At 41.4% G+C, this 22,960-nt stretch overlaps 1 protein-coding gene across 3 annotated transcripts in view; it reads left to right on the top strand.

The window, feature by feature from the left end:
* LOC124722049 (serine proteinase stubble) overlaps positions 1–22,960 on the top strand; it is a 230,948-nt gene that overhangs the window by 183,677 nt on the left and 24,311 nt on the right. For 2 of the 3 annotated variants that reach the window (XM_047247239.1, XM_047247241.1), the window contains 4 exons: positions 8,013–8,339; positions 9,056–9,103; positions 10,835–10,911; positions 20,103–20,203. In XM_047247239.1, coding sequence (XP_047103195.1) covers positions 8,013–8,339; positions 9,056–9,103; positions 10,835–10,911; positions 20,103–20,203 — 553 coding nt within the window. The remainder of the gene's footprint in view (positions 1–8,012; positions 8,340–9,055; positions 9,104–10,834; positions 10,912–20,102; positions 20,204–22,960) is intronic. The other variant, XM_047247240.1, reaches the window with a different exon arrangement.

The following is a 22,960-nucleotide window of genomic DNA, read 5'->3' as shown; positions in this document are numbered from 1 at the left end:
AAAACACAAGGTGGATCATCGTATCTGATTGAGTTACTTACTTATTGCGTTATTAATATGAGTTTACAATATCTAAAACAATACGAAACCAGATTGTAAACATCAAAATACTCACAACACAGTGGTATGACGGCTGTCGTTTACTGGTCTCTGTGGGCAGAGATATAGGAATATTTAGCCAAAGAGTTTCCTGTACAACAGCAGAAGCACACAAACGTCTCGAGAGGGCGCCAATGCATGAATTCAACTCCATGCTGTGATATGGTTCTAGAAACTGGACTAGACTTTTAAGTTCATCAGGAAGAAAAGGGTTAATTCCCATGAAGGATAACATGGCACAGCGGTCGAATGGTAGTGGGTGGCCCTCTAAGCCAGGTCATGGAGTTTACTTAGTTGTATACACCATGCATTACATGGTCTGTTATTTCTTTCTTCCACTCAGTATTGCAGAGAACGCTGCAACGAATTGTCTAGGTTGATTACCGCCATTTGGAGAATGGATTCTCAAAACCAGTTGTATCATTATAAGGAGTAATTGTCTTAACTAAATAAAAAATCCGAGTACGTCGTAAGGGCACAAAGGCCCGATTTCAAAATCTGACGCTGATGCACGGTTTTAAAGTATGTCGGGTTTTCATGTCGATGGAGTGTTCTTCGAACAAAACAAGCTCTGTAAGTGTGTTATGGAAGTACCAGAGCTGCGTGAAGTAAATCAACCAATAGAGATAGAATTAAACACCACGCCGGCCGGAGTGACCGAGCGGTTCTAGGCGCTACAGTCTGGAGCCGCCCGACCGCTACGGTCGCAGGTTCGAATCCTAACCTCGGGCATGGATGTGTGTGATGTCCTTAGGTTAGTTAGGTCTAAGTAGTTCTAAGTTCTAGGGACTGATGACCTCAGAAGTTAAGTCCCATAGTGCTCAGAGCCATTTAAACCATTTTTTACACACCACGGTACTTGAAAAAGAAAGGCGTTGTCGTACGTGGCAAGTCTTACGTTCCTCCGAGCTAAGAACCAACTTTCTCATCCAGTTGTAGCAGCAACTACAGTTTAACGTGGAATTCAAGTAGCAAGTCGGAATTTTTCACACATATGCACACAACATAAGCAGAGGTGAAAGTCACATTTAATGACTAAAAAAATCATAGTATCAACTAGGTGTAGAATTTTGTCAGCAAAATGGTTTCTACAATACGAACGTAAGTTTCCACAAAAATGTCGCATCAACTATCCATAGATACTTTAAGCGAAAATATATTTTTAAGAAAATCGCATTATATAATTGTATAATTCTGTTTGTTGACTCTACATGTTTGAAGTATTAACTACTCTTTGAATCCGTAGCATATGTTTAAACATAATTAAATTTCAGTGTTTTATTGCCGTTGCAAGGATGTGCTTTTACCTGTTAAGAAAATACAGTGGGACATACACTCGTGAAATATACATTGAAGTTTCAAAAGTCATCAGATACCTCCTAAATCGTGTCGGATCTCCTTTTTCCCAGTGTAGTGCAGTAACTCGACGTGGCATGGACTCAAAAAGTCGTTGGAAGTCCCCTGCAGAAGTACTGAGCCCTGCTGCCTCTACAGCCCTCCATAATTGCAAAAGTGTTACCTGTATAGAATTATGTGCACGAACTGACCTCTCGATTATGTCCCATAAATGTTCGATGGGATTCATGTCAGGCGATCTGGGAGGGCGAATCATTCGCTCGAATTGTCCGGAATGTTCTTCAAACCAGTCGCGAACAATTGTGGCCCGGTGACATGGTACATCGTCATCCATAAAAATTCCATTCTCGTTTGGGGACATGAAGTCCGTGTATGGCTGCAGATGGTCTCTAAGTAGCCGAACATAAACATTTCCAGTCGGTTCAGTTGGACCAGAAGGCCCAGTCCATTCCACGTAGACACAGCCCACACCATTATCGAGACACCACCAGCTTGCACAGTGCCTCATTGACAACTTGGGTCCATGGCTTCGTGGGGCCTGCGCAACATTCGAACCCTACCATCAGCTCTTACCAACTGAAATCGGGACTCATCTGACCAGGCCACGGTTTTCCAGTCCTCTGGGCTCAAACCGATATGTTCACGAACCCAGGAGAGGCGCTGCAAGCGATGCCGTGCTGTTAACAAAGGCACTCACGTCGGCCGTCTGCTGCCATAGGCCACTGACGTCAAATTTCGCTGCACGGCGATACGTTCGTCGTACGTTGCACACTTTCTTCGGTTATTTCATGGAGTTTGCTTGTCTATTAGCACTAATAACTCTACCCGAACGCCGCTGCTCTCGGTTGTTAAGTGAAGGCCATTGGCCACTGCGTCGACACTGGACTCGCATTCGGGAGGACGACGGTTCAATCCCGCGTCCGGCCATCCTGATTTAGGTTTTCCGTGATTTCCCTAAATCGCTCCAGGCAAATGCCGGCATGGTTCCTTTGAAAGGGCACGGCCGAATTCCTTCCCTGTCCTTCCCTGATCCGATGAGACTGATGACCTCGCTGTCTGGTCTTCTCCCCGAAACAACCCAACCCATTGCGTCGTCGATGGTGTGAGGTAATGCCTGAAATTTGGTATTCTCGGCACACTCTTGACACTGTGGACATCGGAATACTGAATTTTCTAACGATTTCCGAAATGAAGTGTCCTATGCGTCTAGCTCCAACTGTCATTCCGCGCTCAAAGTCTGTTAATTTCCGCCTTGCGGCTATAATCACACCGGAAACCTTTTCACATGGATCAGCTGAGTGCAAATGACAGTTCCACCAACGCACTGCCCTTTTATACCTTGTGAACGCGATATTAACGCCATCTGTACATGTGCATATCGATATACCATGACTTTTGTCACGTTAGTGTATTGGGCGTTATCTCCATGTGAGTGCAATAATTTGTAATGCGTTACCAATGCTTCTAGTCAGCATTTCGTAAACAGAGAATGGAGGCTTGTCGCTTGCAACACATGTAAACAGTAATATTATTGCCGAATGATGATGCCATCACTCAATACATATCGATGACGCAAATACATAAAAATACTACAACTTCTGGAACAACAATTGCAATCATGTGTCATCAATTCCCAATGGAAAGCTGCTGCAGTTGCCACCGCTACTAACTAAATGAGTTCTGTAGGCTTATATAAATGCACAATGTTAAAAAAAATGGTTCAAATGGCCCTGAGCACTATGGGACTCAACTTCTGAGGTCATTTGTCCCCTAGGACTTAGAACTAGTTAAACCTAACTAACCTAAGGACATCACACACATCCATGCCCGAGGCAGGATTCGAACCTGCGACCGTAGCGGTCTCGCGGTTCCAGACTGCAGCGCCTAGAACCGCACGGCCACTTCGGCCGGCCCACAATGTTCAATTTGATGTACAGAAAATGATACTCATTAAAATTTTCATTCAAATGTTGACGAGTGGGTCAGTACTCAAGGCCCTTGAAAGCAATAAAACGATACATACCTTTTGTAACCTACAATTGCTTTTGGTTGAGAATAAACATTTTTGTTGGTGAAATATTAATGATAATATCCGTGTATCGTCTTTTCATTTGCGTTTCTACTTTGCTACTGCACATTCCGGAGTACAACATCATCATTGTGACTGCAACATGCCAGTAACACGTATCTGAGAATTTTGCTGTTATATGAATTTCAAATGTGTAAAAAGCTGCAAATCATCTTACGAATGTGTAAGTTGATACAAGAATGTAAACAACGTGTGAAAATTAGTTTAACTTCATTCATCATAATCGATGTTTTTTAAATACCTGCAACTGTGTCATTCATGATTTAAATAATAAAACGCTGCATCACTCGGGCTTTGTTTTTCATGCATAGCACGACACATGAAAATATTTTCATCGGTATTTTATTTTATGTTTGCGTGTGTGTGTGTTTCTGCTTCTCTGCTGGGCATCAGAAGCAGAACAAATCACACCCAAACATCAGATAAAATACCACTATAAATATTTGCGCTTGTTAATGAGAGTTAATTCTCGAAACGTGTCGTGCTATGTATGAAAATAACGTAACTTGCGCGTTATTTTATTATTTACATCATGAAACTTAGTTTATTGTGATGTAATCGACTGAGGCCCTGATGAAGAAGCATATACACTACTGAAAAGACGGTAGACGGAATTTTAAGCTCTGTTCCCACGCTTGCACCAAGTAATAATGAAACTAAAGAGAAGCCGCCTTTTTCAAGAACATAGTTTTTGTTTTGTTTACTATCCAGGCATGTTTCACCGCAGCTGTGGCTTCCTCTGTGAGTTGTTTTCCTTTTATTCCTTTTTTTTTTTTAACCCACAATCGAAGTGAGATGTTCTTGAGAATGCGTGAGTCACTGCACACGGCTTAAAAGGCGCTCCAGCGTGAATCACGGCGAAAGCAGGTCGACGAGTACCCCGGCCTTGGGTGGCATCCACGTGGACGGAGGCCCGCCTTCAGGAAGCTGTCTCTCCAACCGCATGCCGGGAGCAGCGCACTCAGCCGGAAGCCGACTCGGCTCACCTGGCGAGGGCATGAACCTGCTCACTACACGGCCGGACTTAGCACCTGCATATCACTACGCTGAAAGTGTGCTGCGCCAAGTTTTGTGATAACTGATCTGTGAATATAATACAGTTTATTATTTAACTGTATGACTAACAGCACAATTTATAATTAAATGAGAAATGGAAAGAATTTAAATCTTTAATATATTCAATTCGGTTAGTTGACATCGTTATAACTATTAATTTAAAAAAATTTAAACTCATGTTCGTGCAAAAATTTGCTTTTCAAATTTGAAAATAGCGTATTATAAGTATAAACAAGCATGTTTGTTACACAAATGCAAGATGACATGAGGAATGCAACAACCAAGCAGATTTTACTTATATTTAAATTATATGCAATACTTGCCCAAACAATCAGCCTCTGCTCACATAATACAAAGGAGGAGAGGGGTACTTAATGCCCACCTTTTGAAATACTTTGGTCTAGTCAGTTGCTTCATATTTCAAAATTTTGAAAAAAAAATGATGTCTTTAATAAATTCTTGTACTTGAGTCCACAAATGTTTTTAGTTTTTCCAGTTAATCTTAACCAAAAAGTTTAATTATTTGTAGCATATGTCAGTTTTGCCCAGTGAATGTCATATTCAACATTTTCAGGTTCAGGACCCTGCTTGCCCATCAATATCTCTTCAACAAGTATGTTCTAAGTAAATATAAACAACATTTAACGAAATTTTAATTAAAGAAAAACTTCAGAGTGCGAATGAGGAATCGCGCCCTTGGTAGTACAAGTTATTGAAAGTGCGTTGATACCGCTGAGAGTGTGCTAAGAGGTATTTTCATCTTTTAGGCTCTACTAAAATATCAGCGCCTCTTTGAAAAGTATATTGTTAATATAAGTCAACAATAAATAACGAATATTTTTAAAAAAAATTTAGGGTGGGCGTAAAAACTTCTACCCCCCATTGGTTATGCACGTTATGGAAAACATATTGGTATTGCTCAAGTTAAAACGAAAGTTTCGAATAACGTTACTGGCTATCTGGTTTAAACCTAAACTTAAAATATTTTCATAACTTGCTTGTCTAATACCACTTTCAATACTGATCGAAGTCTGAAGTTCCCACTAAAACCCCTAATATGGGGTGCGTCCACCCTTCACCATTATGATGGGTTGAACACTGCTGGGGCCACTTTCTGTGACGTGTCTGAATTAGGGGAGAAATGGCAGCCCATTTTTCCTCCTGAGCCGTAACCAGGGAACGTAATGGTGTTGGACACTCTCCAGACAGAACTTGCCGTTAACCCCACTTTTCACGAGCCTACGGTTTTAAAAATTATAACAATAAAAATATAGTACCTTAATGTAATAATAATAACAATAATTGGTTTACATGATTGCTTAGTACATCTATTGAGCATAACTTCAAAGGAACTGAAACAAAGACAAAAACAGTATTTGGACACAATTCATCCAAAAATTTAAGAACCACATTTGTCATGTGATTGATTTAAGGACCGTAATATTAACAGACTCTCAAAACACAGTCATTTCCAGCTATATTCGAGATGTCAGACTTTCTGGTTCTTCTTTTTTCGTTGGGGAGTGTCTTTTCCTCGGTCTCTTCCCTGTGGACACATAAACCGTGTCAGAATTGTCGGTGACAGCAGTCACACTCAGCCTGTGGATGTTCCTCTTTACTTGACTGGAATGTTCCCAGTGAAACCTCAAGTCTGTCCATGTGGGTTGGGCCTCAAGCAAACAGTTGTAAAGTAACGTGTGATAAGCGTAGCTTTCTATAGGTACTTGGCATTTTGAAGGCTCGAAGTTTTTATATTATTTTATTCTCCGATCTGTAGCTGACAAATTTGGAAATTAATATACGTAAAAATATAAACAGTTTTAGTAATATGATTTCTTCGTTGGTTCCGCACCTTGACACTGCAACTTGATCACTAGTCCGAAGAACGTGAACACCAGGAAGTTGGTCCACCTCTCCCCATACGACTATCACTGAACCTGTTAGTTGCAAGCCAATCGGCATTAACACTGATGTTAGGAATTCAGTCGCGAAGGAAGTAATGTTTCTCCACATGACGATGAATGTGATACTCCCAACAAATATTTATTTCTGTCTTTAGTCCTACATATTTAAAATCTTGACTTCGCTGATGAGTTTAGATGAAAATTTATTTTAAAGCAGGTTCTGTGTCAGAAGCTGTGTACACTTTTCTTCTTCAACTAAGTAACAGTCCGTCCACATCTTTCATACAGGTTCTTGTATTGTCTGCAAATATATATATATATATATATATATATATATATATATATATATATGAAGTCATTAATACATATTAACAGAAACCGTGAACCTAGAACAGAACTCTGTCGCGCACGTTGCTTCACAGCATCCCAGGGTTTCGTGGGCAGTTCAAACTAATTTAGACATCACGTTCATACAAACAGCAACTTGCAATTTTTATACATTGTGGTGCACATCTGTATACAAACTCAAAAATTACATGTACAATGATTAGAAAATAAGATAAATGAGACTGTAGGGAAATCGTCAAGCGTGAATGGCGTTTGTCAACATCTCAAATAAGGACTTAGGGCTTCGAATCTGCTGTGAACAAGTCCATCTCACTATGGAATTGAAGACAAATTATGTGCAAGCGACTGGTTACAACCGAATTTGGCCACGGTGACATTATACCGATTGGTGCGGCGCAGCTAGCGCCACATGTCCCGGAGTTCGTGCATGCAGCATTCCTCGTCCTCAAGGAGAGCAGGCATGTTAGTAGAGCGATTTGAAATTTCCGTGGAACTTTTTCTAGAATTAACTGCAGACTTCGGAATAGTCGAACAAGGCGGAATCAGTGTAATAAGCCTCTCTCACAGTGTATGGGTCCTTCCACAACCTCGTCTAAGCCCCTCCACACTGTCTCCACAGTGCAGTGGCATCGTTTTTTCGTGACTGATCGTGAAATATTCTTCTCCCCCCAGTCGTGGATGCAATAAGTGATGTCTTCTTCATCTAAAGTTTTTTCGTCGTTACTCTTTCTTGCCACTGTCGTTCTGCCAACATCAGCTGCAGACAGACAAAAGACCGCATTGTGTGAGTGGACTTGATATGTGACCACATCGAGCATTTTTCAACGAACAGTTTCTTCTCATTGTCCACTAGCTAGCTTGCATCAAAAGGTTCAAATGCTTGCTGGTGGCCATTCTCTGAGAACGGCTAAGATAAAGCTCGCGGTTGTGATCCCAGACGATGGTGTTTTGTTTACGTCCTTGTAAGGCAACATCTGGTCCCTAGCAGAATCTCATCTGCTCCACAGAGTTAGCTCCACTGGCTGGTTTGGATGTGTGTTTGTGGTTTAATTGCAGCACGATTTGGCAGTGACTTCTGTACTCAACTGGAAGTGTTATGGGTAATGATGTAGTGTCCCATGACGATACAATCCATTAAAAAGTGTGTGTGTTTGTACCAGCAGCTAGCCAGGCAGGTCCTGACGAGGCGACGACGAGTGCGGGCTGGGTGGAGGTGTCGCTGTCGCAGCCTGAGGCGAGCACCACCTCCAGCACTGCCACCACCACCACCACCAGCACCGCCACCACCACAACCACCAGCGCCAGCACCACTGCGGCACCAGATACGCTCGCCACCACCACAACCCCCACTTCCACCTCTGCATCCACCTCTTCTACCTCTACCCCCAGCACAAGCACAACCACCACCACCACCACCACCAGCACCACTACACCCAGCACCACCATCCCGACCACAACGCCAGCTGCCCCTACTGTGACCACTCCAGGTACTTTAAACACAGCACATATTTTATTTCGTGATTTTCAGTTTTAACCAATTGTCTGATTTACTTGCTTTTTCCCGATGTTTTTCATACATGTTTCTCCTTCAGTCCATTAAAAAATATTTCCCAGCACTTCTTCCATCTACATCGACTGCATTTTACAGATGTCTTTCTATCACAAATATCAATTTTCTGATCTGCCACTCATGATTAAGTTTTAGCTTCCGAATGTGCAATCTACTAAAAACTTGATAGGTAAACTGAAGGTGCACCAGCCGAGGGCCCAATGTGGTTACAAGTGTGCTCTGTTGCAGGGCCTCCGCGTTTTTTGAATATTTTTGTACATGTTTCACAGCTTTTATCTGAGCCTTTATTTTCCTACTGTTATATACTTTTTGTCACATAAGTGAAGCAAACAAAGAACATGGTACTGATAATCTAAAGTTTTCTAGATGTAATTGGATGTTGGATGATTTAGATACCCCAAAGAATATTACAACTGTCTTACTCGAGATAACACATTATGTATTATGATTAAATAAAATAGATCCTTATTCAGATATCAAATACTATGGTTCACTGATTCTAGCTGATGGAAATATTACAATAATTTTTATTTTGTAAGCAGTTTTTACTTCTTGACAGTTTCAATTATATATGATTTTGAAATGTTTCTTCACGAAAATACACAGTAATAAATTGCGACAATTTGTTTTCAGGGATTGATGAGATTCTTGCAAATCTTAGCAACGCCGATTACAGAGAAGGTAAGCTGATGCCAACTGAAGATTTACATTCTTGAAGAAGTGATGTCGTTCTTTGAAGAAACTGTTTGTAACGTTGATGAAAAGCTTGTGTTAATGATCTAAATGGTACTCACTATAGTAATTAACATAAACATTAATGAGAATAGAACAATATTACAGAGTTCACCTAGAAATAAAATAACGGTCAATAAAATATGACCAGCTAAATTACTATTATAATTACCTGATATTGACAGTGTTGCACGAGACGATCTTTAAATATAGTGTACACTTCTTTTGGAAGACTTTTTATTTGCCAAGATTGTAAAGAAGGATAGAATGATTACTAGTCTCGACCAGTTAAATGGCCGTCTTCAGTTCACATAATTGAAAGCAGTGTCTACATCAGCTATTAAAGCGAGACGTTCTCTCAGAGTCAAGTTTAAAATTCCAAACTCAAAAATTGTGGTTGCTATTAAAGCGAGACGTTCTCTCAGAGTCAAGTTTAAAATTCCAAACTCAAAAATTGTGGTTACAATATGTATACGCTACCCACGATTGCATTGTGCGGTATAACAGACATATTATAATGATACGAGGCAACATACGGAGTCTGTCCATTGCTGTCAGCTAACTAGCTTATTCTGATATTTTCAGCACATAAGATGGCTCCATCTGTTGCCTCACTTCATTATGATGTATCTGTTACGCCACACAGTACAATGGTGCAGATCGTATATACATATATTGTAGCTACAGTTTTTGAGTTTGAAATTGTAAACATGATTGTGACAAAGTGTCTCGCTTTAATAACCATTGTAGACAATGCTTTCTATTATATGATCTGAAGATGGCCATTTAAATGGTCGAAACTGGTGAAACTAAGTCTTTAATTATTTTTATCATTTAAACGTTGACACACAGAATTTTCCCTGACAGACAACTCAAACTTTACCTATTCATTTATTACCCATAATATACAAGCCCAACATAATCTGACTGCTATACAGTAACAACATGACTTCTAATAATTGACAGAAAAGAATGGCCCTGAATTGCAAGAAATCTTAACAATAATAAAATCCCAAAAACATGAAATTGAAGACATATGAAACTACCTCCAACACTGTTAATTGCCTAAACTCATTTCAGTCACGAACCGCGTTTTTTTATAAGTCACCTACCTCACAGAAAATCTTCAGAAAGGAACTACAGCCAGCTTAATAAAAAGATTCTAACTACTATAGACTCTAACTACTTGGAGGCATATGGTTAGCAAAAGAAAGATTTTGTTGAAGAGCAAACAATGTGTTAAGAAAATTTTACCGTATTCATTTAACATCCAGATCCAAAAATTATATAGCTGTCAATAATTCCACTGGCCAGACATTACCAATCAAAGATACGTCATCATACATTACCTTGCGTCTCACTTTGCAATGCATGTCCTACCAACACAAAGTCTCCACTAAGAAAAAACATGTCCATACACTTCTCTATCCACTCGGTAACTGCTATTCCGTCCAACCACAGAACCCCTTGCCGAGGGCGCAGAGCGCTGTCAGCGATTTTAACACAATCTATAGCGCTGCCAACATAGAAACAGGCTACTTACACTAGTAATAGTTGCATCTTTCCTTGCGGCCTTGGCAAATACACAGTTTTCCAAAAGAAGATTGCAACAATAAATTGCTGTTGATGAATAGACTGTAGGCTTCAGGATGTAACGTGATTGTGGTGGTGGTGTTTCAGTATGCGGGCGGCGCCTGGTGCCAGACGCGAGGATCGTGGGCGGCCAGAAGGCATCCTTCGGGAAGTGGCCTTGGCAGGTAAGGAATCTCGTAATTAGCCCACTGTTTCTGCAGGTGATACCAGCCGCACCACAAGTGCTCCTGCACTCTCTTCCGATTTCTCCCATTAAAGAGATACAACTGCATGCAAAACTGACAGAAAAGTGAAAATATTTATTGAATTCAAAAGTATTACTCCCAAAAATGCAATGAATACAAGCGTTTTTTTTTCTAGTACTGAAAAGTCTGTTACCTGAACTGTTACGTGTTACACCGATTGATAGCCTTTAATTTACATCTGGTCTATAAAGCGGAAGCCACATTACGATATGGGGCGAAGGGTACTCCTGGCACCATTCTCTCCCCCGCCCCCTCCGGCCCACCAGTTCAATTTGCGAATGGCGCGTGGGAAGAATGATTGTTGGTAAACTTTTGTAAAAGCTCTAATTTCTCTGATTTTCTCATTTGATTATTTGGTTAGAGGTATGTGGCAGGAAGTGACCCGCCAGCGTAGCCGAGAGCGCTAACGCGCTGCTTCCTCGACTCGGGTAGGTGCGCCGGCCCCAGATCGAATCCGCCCGGCGGATTAACGACGAGGGCCGATCTGCCGGCCAGCCAGGATGTGGTTTTTAGGCGGTTTTCCACATCTCGCTAGGTGAATACCGGGCTGGTCCCCATGTTCTGCATCAGCTACATGGCTCGCAGACATCTGAACACCTTCGCACTATTCCACGGATTACACTCGACGCAGACAGTTGGGGTACACTAATTCCGTCCCGGGGGGTACGGGGTGGTGGCAGGAAGGGCATCTGGCCACCCCTTAAACATTAAGATGCCAAATCCGATTAACGATGACTGGCCCTGCGTAACTGCGGGACAAGGCTCAAGCGATAGAATAGTATGTGGCAGGAAGTAATTTGTTGCCCGGGCCTTCCGGGAACGTACCGTCTTTCAATTTCTCCGTGATGCACAATGTTTCTCTTATGGCATCTGCCACTGGAGTTCATTGAAAATCGCCGTATCACTCTCTTCCCGACTGAACGATTTCGTGACGAAGCGTGCGACTTTTCGTTGAATCTACGATGTCTCTTCTATTAACCCAATATGGTAAGGGTCCCAGACTGATGAGAAATACTGAATAATCGGTCTTAAACAGTGTTTTGTAAGCCTCTTCTTTCGTCGGTTAATTACATTTCTTTAAGGCACTTCCAACGAATCTTTCCCACAGTTTGTTTTATGCCTATTTATTGTCTCAGTAGTTTGCATAGTTGTGCAGTACGGTGCACAGGTACGTGCGTTTACACTTCCGTTATGTGAGAAGTGCTCTTCGTCTACCCACGTGACTTTTAACAACCTTTCATCCACTACAGGCAAAAAAAATCTGTTACGGTATGAATAAAGAGGGGCAGCAGTTCTAGGAGGAATGCAATGGTTCCTGTAGGTGAAAAATGCAGCTGTTCTGGCAACGTTAGTTTAGAATGAAATTATCACTCTACAGTGGAGCGTGCCCGCGGAATTCGAAGTTCCCGAGTTCGAGTTTGGTCCGGCACACAGTTTTAATCTGCCAGGAAGCTTCAACATCAGTTTAGTTTCATTATTTAAAAATGTGCGTCTCTTCGAAAACTGCATCATCCTTTTAGAAATACTTACCACATCAATAAATTTTCACTTTTTGTATCATTTTGAGACATTTAATGTATTGGAATGAAACATCACAATTGAAAAATGCAGGTACAGGTTTACATTGAAGAAACAAAAAAATAATACCTTGAAGTTATGGAAATAAGCTAAGAAATGACACAACGTTAAAAAGTTTGCGCATTCTGTCCTGGAAGGAGACTATATGATAACCTTTAGTTCCTCTGCTCTGGAACAGTGTAAGTTAGAAACATTTGTGACTCCGTAAGATTTTTTTGCCACATCGAAACTCAAACACGGAGCCTTTCACAGGCAATGCGTTACCAATGCCCCTGGCCGTACACAACGAACAGATTCAGTTTGCACGTGTCCTTGCTTCCTTCTATACGTTTCAAACTCCTCAGAAGCTCTGGCATGATCAGAACCTCAGGGGGAAACGATGCAGCCGAGAAATGACGTTGACCACAGCCTCAGGGGTGTTCCTAAACGATATTAAGTTACTCTTGCGTGATGTATGCTCTACGATCAACATGTTCGTTATAGCGTACACTCCACTTAAGTCTAGAATGTCATCTCAATCACAGTTGCGCTGGTGTAAATGAATTCTAGCCTGACAACTACGTTTCACTTCTTTTGATAGTCTTACATAAAAAATTCACTGTCCCGAGAAAAGTAAATGCATACAGGAAAAAAAGCTTAAAGATTTTATCAACAAACTATACCGAACCCATTGTCCTCTTTAACGGCAAAGTGAAGCCAGTCATATTAAGAGATGACGTCAGTGTTGTTTCCAAGTAGAGCTGGCAGAGACTGCTGGGCCGGAAGGGATGGACGAAACGGAATAACTTAGTATCGAGTGTACAAAGTTTTCTCGGTGTCCAAGCCGCGTGGGGGTTAAGTGAAAACCGGCTCGATAATCTTGTTTATGAGGGGGTCCACATCATCGAAATATTTCATAAAATGAAGCATTGTCCATTGTAAACAGTATATTTATGTCATTTATTTGCTGTACTATTGCCTAAATTCGTCTGCCATGTCATTATCAAGGACATATATTTTAACAATACGCACCATGTCGCAAGGGATGTCGCATGCGAATCAAATTATCAGTCTGCATGTGAAGCCACATATGAATAACAATATGCTTTGTATCGAATACAAAAGAAAGAGCAGTAAAATGTGTAAAAGATCTATATACCGTATGACTTGAGGACGAAGACTCCATCTGTTCACTGGAAGACCTCATCATATAATGTGCGAAGCACAACTGAAATTGCGTACTGTTAATGTATGCAGGATGAATCACCTAAACCTTGCACTGCAAATATTGCGGAAGTGGAAAGTGCTACTGATGTGTGGTTTTCACAGAATTAATTGGTAGTCAGGGGCACGTATTGATAGCCAATCAACAGATTGTAATATTATTTAGAAAGTGTATTTTTGGCAAACATACACTTCTTAAACGGATCTTGCGTTTTGACATTAAGAAACTAAGGGTAGGGTATATTACAATGTCAGTGGTTTATGTTGCAGGATTCTCGTGCGAGTCGTTTACGAGATATTGTATTTTGGGAAGTTCCCACGACGACACTTGTTTGTACCATTCAACCTGCGTAGTTGCTTTTGTAAACTCTCTTCGCTACTTTTGTAAAGGCCCCGTCGGTACTGCTGTGGAGGCCAAGTTACCACTGTTGTTACGGTAGGCAGAGTTTGTAAGTTCGTGAAACGGCTTCTGGTGCGGTACACAGTAAGACAGTTTCTCCCTGCCAGTATTACACAGTTATAACCCAGGGCATAGGACAACGAAAGTTCTACAACACTAAAACAAATTAGTGCAAAGTCAGGTAAATGAGTTTACTTATCTTTGTGACTAGTCGAGTCATTAATTCTGCAACACTCCTTGTAATATAACACAATTTGCCCTCCATGGCTATGTGGAAATAATCGTAGATAAACTTCACAGTACATAGCAAATGCAATTACAACAATTCTACAGTTCACTAAACGGCGTTCCCTGTCTAAGTCTGCCCTGGATGATGATCTATAATGAAGTGGGCGAGAGCTGCTCCTTTATCTTCCGAGAAGGCTTCTGTCCGTTGTCGTGCGGTCATTTGCGGATTGTACTCGGCCCGCAGTTGGCCGAGGCGAAATTGATATTTTCCTCCTCATCGTCGCCCGTGGCGCTGGTGGAACTCTATGACACTGGCACCAGCTCGCATCTTTGCGCCTCTGGTGCTTTTGTCCTTGCTCTGTCTTGTTCGGACGACACAGCAGTGGCTAGGTACGATGTTGTTATCTCTATTTACATTGTACTTCTGTGTTCCTTGAGTGCACTGCCACTTGCTAGTCAATTAGTGCGTGACAGTCCAAACAGGAGGTCGAGAGCGGATGATGGGACTTACCAAGACAGAAAAAGCCGACATGCTCATGGTGTATCGAAAGTGCAGGAAGAATGCAGTACGGCGTATTCGGCAAGATGTGCCAATGAACATCAACCATCTCGGTAATTATTTATTAACTTCTTCGATCAGTTACGTGAAAGTGGTTGTGTAACACCTAGACAACGTAACAGACCTAAACAAGTGACGACAGAAAAAGGGGAAATTAATGTTCTTGCTGCTGTTGCAGTTGATCTGCGCATTAGTTCCAGCGCAGCCCCTCGGGAAAGTGGCATGGATGAGGCAAGTGTCCTATGCGTTCTCTATCGACATAGGTTCCACGTATCTTGTTTAGTGATAAAGCCACATTTACCAATCGTGGCCAGGTAACCGTCGAAATATGCACTATTGGTCTGTAGACAAACCCCGTCGGCTTCGTAAGGTAGTACGTCAGAATCCATGTAGTGCAAGTGTGTGGTGTGGGATACTGAACCATCACCTCATTGGCCCGTTTTTCATAGAGGGCACACTGAACGCGCAAGTACCGCAGACTCCTAACAGACCATCTTCCACGTATCCTAGAAGACGTTCCTCTGCAGACTAGAAGGAATCTGTGGTACCAACATGATGGTTGTCCAGCCAATAGTGTACGAAGTACTACGGAATGTCTTCACAAATTGTTTTCAAAGCTTTCGATTGTACGCAGACGATATGTACCTCGGCAAGCTTGTTAGCCGCATTTGGTGCCTGTAGACTTCTTTCTGTGGGGAAAGCTGAAAGGCACTGTATTCGAGGACATACCAGATATACCCAATGGTGTGCAACGACGTATTACTGCAGCCTGCTCGGACATCTCCGCTGAAATTATAGCACGTGTGCAGCAGTCGTTCCATAGCAGACTGGAAGCGTGTATTGCCGCTGCCGGTGATCATTTTGAACACAACCTGTGATGGTCAGTTGTCTCGTTACCGGTCGAAATCCACATAACTAGCGTATGCACTTGTCTTGTTCTTTAGTGTGTGTTACAACAGATATTATACAAGTGTCAGTGTGGGAACTTTTCAGAATACGGCGTTTCGTAAACGACTCGCACTAGAATACTGCAACAAACACAAATGAATTCTAATTTACCGAACTATTAGTTTATTAATGTCAATAGCCATTGTTTCATTTAAAAAGTGTATGTTTGCACAAAAAGTATTATTCCAATCTGCTGATTGGCTAACAGTACGAGCCTCTGACTACAAATCCATTGTGCGGCTGGTTCCGGCGGAGGTTCGACTCCTCCCTCGGGCATGGGTGTGTGTGTTTGTCCTTTGGATAATTTAGGTTAAATAGTGTGTAAGCTTAGGGATTGATGACCTTAGCAGTTAAGTTCCATAAGATTTAACACACATTTTGAACAAATTCATTGTGTGAAACATTAATAGTGCTTCCTATTTCCGCAATATTTGCGGTGCAAGTTTTAGGTGATTCACCCTGTACATGCTTGATAATGACGTGGTAGTCGGAACTGGACAATACCATTGCAAATAGATGACATAAATATACAGTCTGCAATGGAAAATGTCTCCTTTTACTATTCAGCGTCTTCATAGTCAGGAGCTGTCCAAGTGGCATGACCGTTGTGTTTCTCTTATATGTCTTACTGTTAGTGGAGTGACTTCACCTGGGGCGAAATTATGTTGCGAAAGCACACAACACAATACAACCTTCTACTTTCCGCTTGGATACCGAGAATATTTATTATATGGATGTCTCTGTGGAAAACTCCAATACCGCACCAATTTATAATTTAGAAGGCTGTCTTTATCTAAGAGTGTAATTATCAGAGAGTGAGAGACATTACATATTTATTAATGTACTGATGTTGGATAATCCATTCAGCTGTTTTCTTGATACTGCTTAATTACAGGATCTATTTCGAAGTTATACAGTGATCAAAATAAATGTGGCATATTGTTTTATTGTCAATACTGGAAATAATAGGAAACAAAGCTGAGTTTTTTTCTGTCAGGTATAGTTACAAGAAAACAAAAATAAGCAATTTAAACACATTTCCACTTGATAAGAACAAAATAAAAACAAAAATCAAATCTTACAAAATGTTTCTTCTCACTGTCATATTGCCCAACACATTGTTTATGAACCAATTAGCCCTCCTCGTAATTGGAGACACTTTTGAATGGGGTTAGGCATATTGATTACCATACTGTCCAGGTGAAACTGTCAGATATAGTTCCATTCCTCTACAGCGTCGTCTATGAGGCTCTGTAAGGTCTCTGAAGGGACAGAACGATTGCAAAGCGTTCATTTTAGCATGTCTCATGCATTATCAGTGGCGATAAGAAATGGATAATATGGAGAACATTATTTCAGTCTCATTCTGTTTTGCCCTAGGAATGTGACCACAAGTTTGTGACGACGGGGCCGGGCAGTGTTGTCCATCAGCGTGAATCCCGCTCCAGTATGTTCACCAAACGGAGCCACAATGCCTGCAAGGATGTCGTCCTGATACTTCCCACCAGTCATCCTTCCATGTATTGGCACAATTGGTGTCCTGCGGCCATAAATGATTCCACCCCAAAACACAACGGAACTGGATTGATGATGGTGGCGGTCTGCGATACAGTTACAGGGTAACCGTTGTCCTCGTTGTCTCCACGCATGAACACGAGTATTTTCAGGGTGGATACCAATACGGGTCTCGTCAGAAAAGAGCGTTGCGTCCCATTGTTGTCTAGTCTACAGGGAGTAGCTTAGTGCTCATGCAACACGATCCCCTCTGCGAATCCTATTTACAGATGTACGTTTCAGAGTTCTTCTGGCATGTAATCCTTGTTCATGGAGCCTATTCCGTATCGTTTGTGTTGCCACCTACACTCCTGTAACTGTTTGGAACTGTCACCGTAGACGTGTAGCATTGTGTTGAGGGCTTTTGCTTGCTGCTGTGTACGCAGATATAGCCCCTGCACACTTGCTGTTTTTATTCCTCTGCCATTGCTGTGAATATCCTCAACTGATCCTGCCACTCGAAACTTGTTCCATATTCTATAGACATCACCTTCACTAACAGTGACATTCAAAAAATGGCTCTGAGCACTATGGGACTTAACTTCTGAGGTCATCAGTCCCCTAGAACTTATAACTACTTAAACCTAACCAACCTAAGGACATAACACACATCCATGCCCGAGGCAGGATTCGAACCTGCGACCGTAGCGGTCGCACGGTTCCAGACTGTAGCGCCTAGAACCGCTCGGTCACATCGGCCGGCTAACAGTGACATTCACTGACACGTCCACTTGTCTCGTTCCCTGCTCCATTAGAATGACTATGCTGAGCCTCTGATCATACGTTATTGTTATCTGTAACATCCTGAAGGAACACAACTCTCGTTATCACACACATCATGAGTGATGCAATCTTTACAGGTGACACGGTTGCCATAGATTGTATATACTGCTCCCTCACGGTAGAAACATGGACTGTCTGCCAGAATTACATTACAAACAAACCAATGCATTAATATCATTACGGCCGGCCGAAGTGGCCGTGCGGTTAAAGGCGCTGCAGTCTGGAACCGCAAGACCGCTACGGTCGCAGGTTCGAATCCTGCCTCGGGCATGGATGTTCGTGATGTCCTTAGGTTAGTTAGGTTTAACTAGTTCTAAGTTCTAGGGAACTAATGACCTCAGCAGTTGAGTCCCATAGTGCTCAGAGCCATTTGAACCATTTTTGATATCATTACGTATTTCTGGACCACAACGTTTAATTTTAAGGTTTCGGTGATATGCAACATTTGTTTTGTCCACTGTGCAATTTCATCTTCAGACGTGCTTGATGCAGTCCAACTCAATCGAAACACTGAAGTACATGAAGTGATCCGAAACCTAACCACACCGAAAATCAGTAGTACTACTGTAGGCATAAAATATTCCATGTGCGCAAACCAATATCAAGGCCAGATACACAGTAACCGAAGTTTCATGCCTGCTCAATGAAAACTAAGTTATATAATTTTCGTTGGATAGGCAGGAAACTTTACATACCTAGAAGTTTCGATTGAACAGGACTGCCATAAGCACATCTGAAGGTGAAATTGTAAAATTTCACAGTCGATCATGCGGATACCATCAATTAAAGAGCTGAGTGGATTATATTAACGAATAACAATGGAATACAGCTGAATGCACCTAAGGTTCCATCCATGATTATGAATCACATGAAAATACGTGTTGAAATAAGGTCGTATTGTTACAATGACAGATGGTTGCCCCTAGAACTTTATTGCCAACTTTTTGTAGGATGAATATACGCATCTAGGTCAAACGGGATACAGGCAAATCATTCGTTTGATTCTGTGTACCCGCACAGGGACTGCTCATTCAAGAAACTTCGACAGTGGCAGTTTGTAGTGGCACCCGGATGGTAAAACATAGAAACAGTGAGATTTATGCTTCTTCCAAGAACGTGGACGTCGAAGACTTACCCACAGCGCAATACAGAATAGGTGGAGTCATCAGTTTTTGCTTGAGTATACGAAAACGAAATTAAATAATGCTCTTGTCCTAGTGCCACAGAGGCGAAGTGCTATTTAGGGCTTCTTCAATTACGACTCCCAACCATATCTTATATTTACAGAAAGCTTAATGATAACGGGACGATATTTTGTCGGGGTGGTGTAGCCACATTAACTCACATTTGTCTTCTGTATAGCCAGTACAATTTTACAATAATGTAATGATATTTTACTTAAATTTCACACAAGCCGCATAGTTCTTAAGAGCAGTGAACTATTTTAAGCAGTATGAAGCGACACGTTTTGCCCTCAGTTGATCGTACTTGGAACTTATGGTGTTACATATTTTGAATCATTAATCGCATGGACAAAAAATAGGTTCTCAGAAAGTTTCTATCGGTTGTGAGACCAATGCCGGTGCTGGCAAATCCACCCTAAATTTCCCTCATTGGGAACCGTCTTGCCAAACTCCCAGCTTTCTGCGATTTAGCTGAAAATAACTATGGGATGGATCCCAAACATTACACTTCATTACTTAATAGGACACTAAAAAAATACTGTAGCCTGTATTTTACTGTTGTACACTGTACAAGGAACTTAATCTCTGAATCAATTTATCAGATCTATGAATTATTCGTATGTTATTATTTCTCTTATGATATACTAATTGTTAAAATGTTATTTCTACGCAGATATCACTGCGACAGTGGCGTACGTCGACGTATCTGCATAAGTGTGGGGCTGCTCTTCTGAACGAAAATTGGGCCGTCACAGCGGCGCACTGTGTAGAGAAGTAAGTATGGTTGTTAGTACCTTCCTGAACCTGCAGTATGTGCGTATTATCAAGAAAAACTTGAGCTCAGTATTCATTTCGTATTCATAGAACACTAACGTCCAGATGCGTATACAAATGAAATGGTTGGTTATGTTGAGGTGTTATAATGTCAGTGTGTCTAACAACTGTTTCGAGCAGCTGTTTTCTAGGAAGGGTTCCGCATCGCAGCAGTCTTATACTAATTCAACATTCAATTGAAATTTCACAGTTGTACGGGAGTATGAATGTAGTGTAAATTGTACTATATAGTTTCTTCTTCTGTATAATTCCTTAACAACTCGAGGGTAAGAGAAATACTTGAAGATGTTCCTTGGTAGTCGCGTTGTAGATGTGTGAGCCCCGAAAATTTGGTCAGTGAAAATTCTACTTCCTTTGTGGCGTTGGAATTATAGCGAAAGCTTTCGTTTAATTTTCGGATTTCCTTCAGTCAAATACTAAATTTGGCAGAAAACTGGTTGCTGTAGCTTCCTTTTTCGTCTGACAAAGACGACAGAGGTCAGTTAACTCTCAGTCGCACATGTTCTCTTGTGAAATAGGATAATTATGCACTTTCTGCGTCTCTCAAACTTCACGAAGACTGTTGGCTACATGATCTGCTAGGTACCTTCATACCCACAGTTAGCATTCTGGGGAGTAACTAAAACCATAAGAGACTTCGAGATCTGTGTGCCACCCATTCCCACCGAATTAACTAATTTCATTTTCTGGGGTATGTCACAGTTACATTATTTTAAATTCCTGTTAGCTTTCGAAGAAGAAAGGTCATCATTATATCAAAGATTGTGATGTAAGTCCCCATATTAACCTAAGTGTCCTCATCCAGCGAAGGACAGTGCGATTAAGTTTAAGAACATAATAAGGATCATAATCTTGGCTATATGTTCAACACATATTTGTCAGAAAGCTGAATAGAACGGAACTGTATTATTATTCTACCAGCAATGACGTTCACTTTTTCGCCACTTTTTTAATTAATCAAAACGTGCCTAGTCGCCATTGCAATCATAATGTGTTGTAATTTTATGCCTTCCTGAGATGAGGGAGTTTTGTTCATGAATCAGGAATCTGTAATTTTACTTCTAGATAAAAAGAAAAAGACCAAATGGATAAAGTCGCTATGTGGGGCGATGTGGTGGAAAGGGAAAGAGGGGGGGGGGGGGGGCACAAAGTCGAAGTTTGCCTTGGGCGCCACTTACCCTAGTTACGCCACTGTCAGAGATTCCAGTGTAAATCCCTCGAACTTCACCGCAATGCACGAGAATGTCATCTAGACATTTAATACGCCTTTTGAGCGCTGCAGTTTTCGATTCTTATTGGACTCTGGATTAAATATAATTCAACAAGCAACCAAACAAATCAAGTGTTTCCTTTCATTTGTCTAACAGAACATACATTCAAAGAAATTTCGAAGTTCTACAGTCGCTAGAAGTGTGTAAAGATTTTGCATGACACCCTGCTAGCCATTAAAATCGTAATACCATGAATGCTGCATTTTACAGACGACGAATCGGCATAAAGTACGGTAGTTACTTAGATATGCAAATGATTAGCATTCTGGTCAATCACACGGAGTACACAGGAGGAACCCCATCTATATTATATACATAAAGAAAGATAACACAGCAGATTTGTCATTGAGAAATCGGATTTCACAGGTGGTTGGTTGTAACGGGATAGTATTATGCTTCGTGTAAGAAGTAAAAATGTCTATCGGCACGTGTCAGAATTCGAAAGTGGTTTAACTGTAGCCTATCAAGATTGCGGTTTACTTTTCCGTGATATTGCTGCTAGCGGAATGCGAATACTGAATCGATTTGGTTTAAGAGGGCCGAGGGTCGTATACTGGACGAGCAAAATAAAACTGAACTGGAAAATGTTTATAAGATTAATTCGAAATTGAGCGCTGTAGATGAACAGGAGAACTACCAACATGTTGGAAACTAGGTTTTCGATGAACCAATTAGTTGTCATAGTTTTTCATTTCTCTAAATGAGGCCTGGTTAAGCCTATCAAGGTATATTAACTCTCAAATACGCGCTATTATGCATCAGAAAATCCCCGTCAGTACTTTGAAGAGACGTTACATAAACACAAAATCGGTGTTTGGTGCACAACTTCTGGTGTCTGCATCATGACACGATACATGTCCAGGAACTGTTTAATTTATAAGGAGATCAATTCACAGAAGTCGAACGACTGTGCTGATATTTTCATCAAGACGGGGTAACAGCACACACCGACTTGACAACCTTGTCGCGAGTACATTAGAAGTTCGGTGAGGAAAGGACAACCAACGGTGGCAGTGTAATACCATGGCCATTTCGATCATCTGATCTCTCTTCTTGTGATTTTTACACGTGATCAAACTGAAAGGTCAAGTTTATTCAGATATTTCTCACACACTAGGAGAGCGACAGCAGAACACTGAGAAAGCTATTGCCGGCCGGGGTGGCCGAGCGGTTCTAGGCGCTACAGTCTGGAACCGTGCGACCGCTACGGTCGCAGGTTCGAATCCTGCCTCGGACATGGATGTGTGTGATGTCCTTAGGTTAGTTAAGTTTAAGTAGTTCTAAGTTCTAGGGGACTGATGACCTCAGAAGTTAAGTCCCATAGTGCTCAGAGCCATTTGAACCATTTTAGAAAGCTGTTGCTGCTGTCTGTCAGCAAGAACAGCTACGAATGTCCCACAGTTTTCTATATCGAGCACAGCGCTGC

The sequence above is a fragment of the Schistocerca piceifrons genome, chromosome X (assembly GCF_021461385.2).
Source record: "Schistocerca piceifrons isolate TAMUIC-IGC-003096 chromosome X, iqSchPice1.1, whole genome shotgun sequence".
In the NCBI taxonomy this organism is placed as follows: domain Eukaryota; kingdom Metazoa; phylum Arthropoda; class Insecta; order Orthoptera; family Acrididae; genus Schistocerca; species Schistocerca piceifrons.
This window is presented reverse-complemented; position numbering and strand designations above follow the sequence as displayed.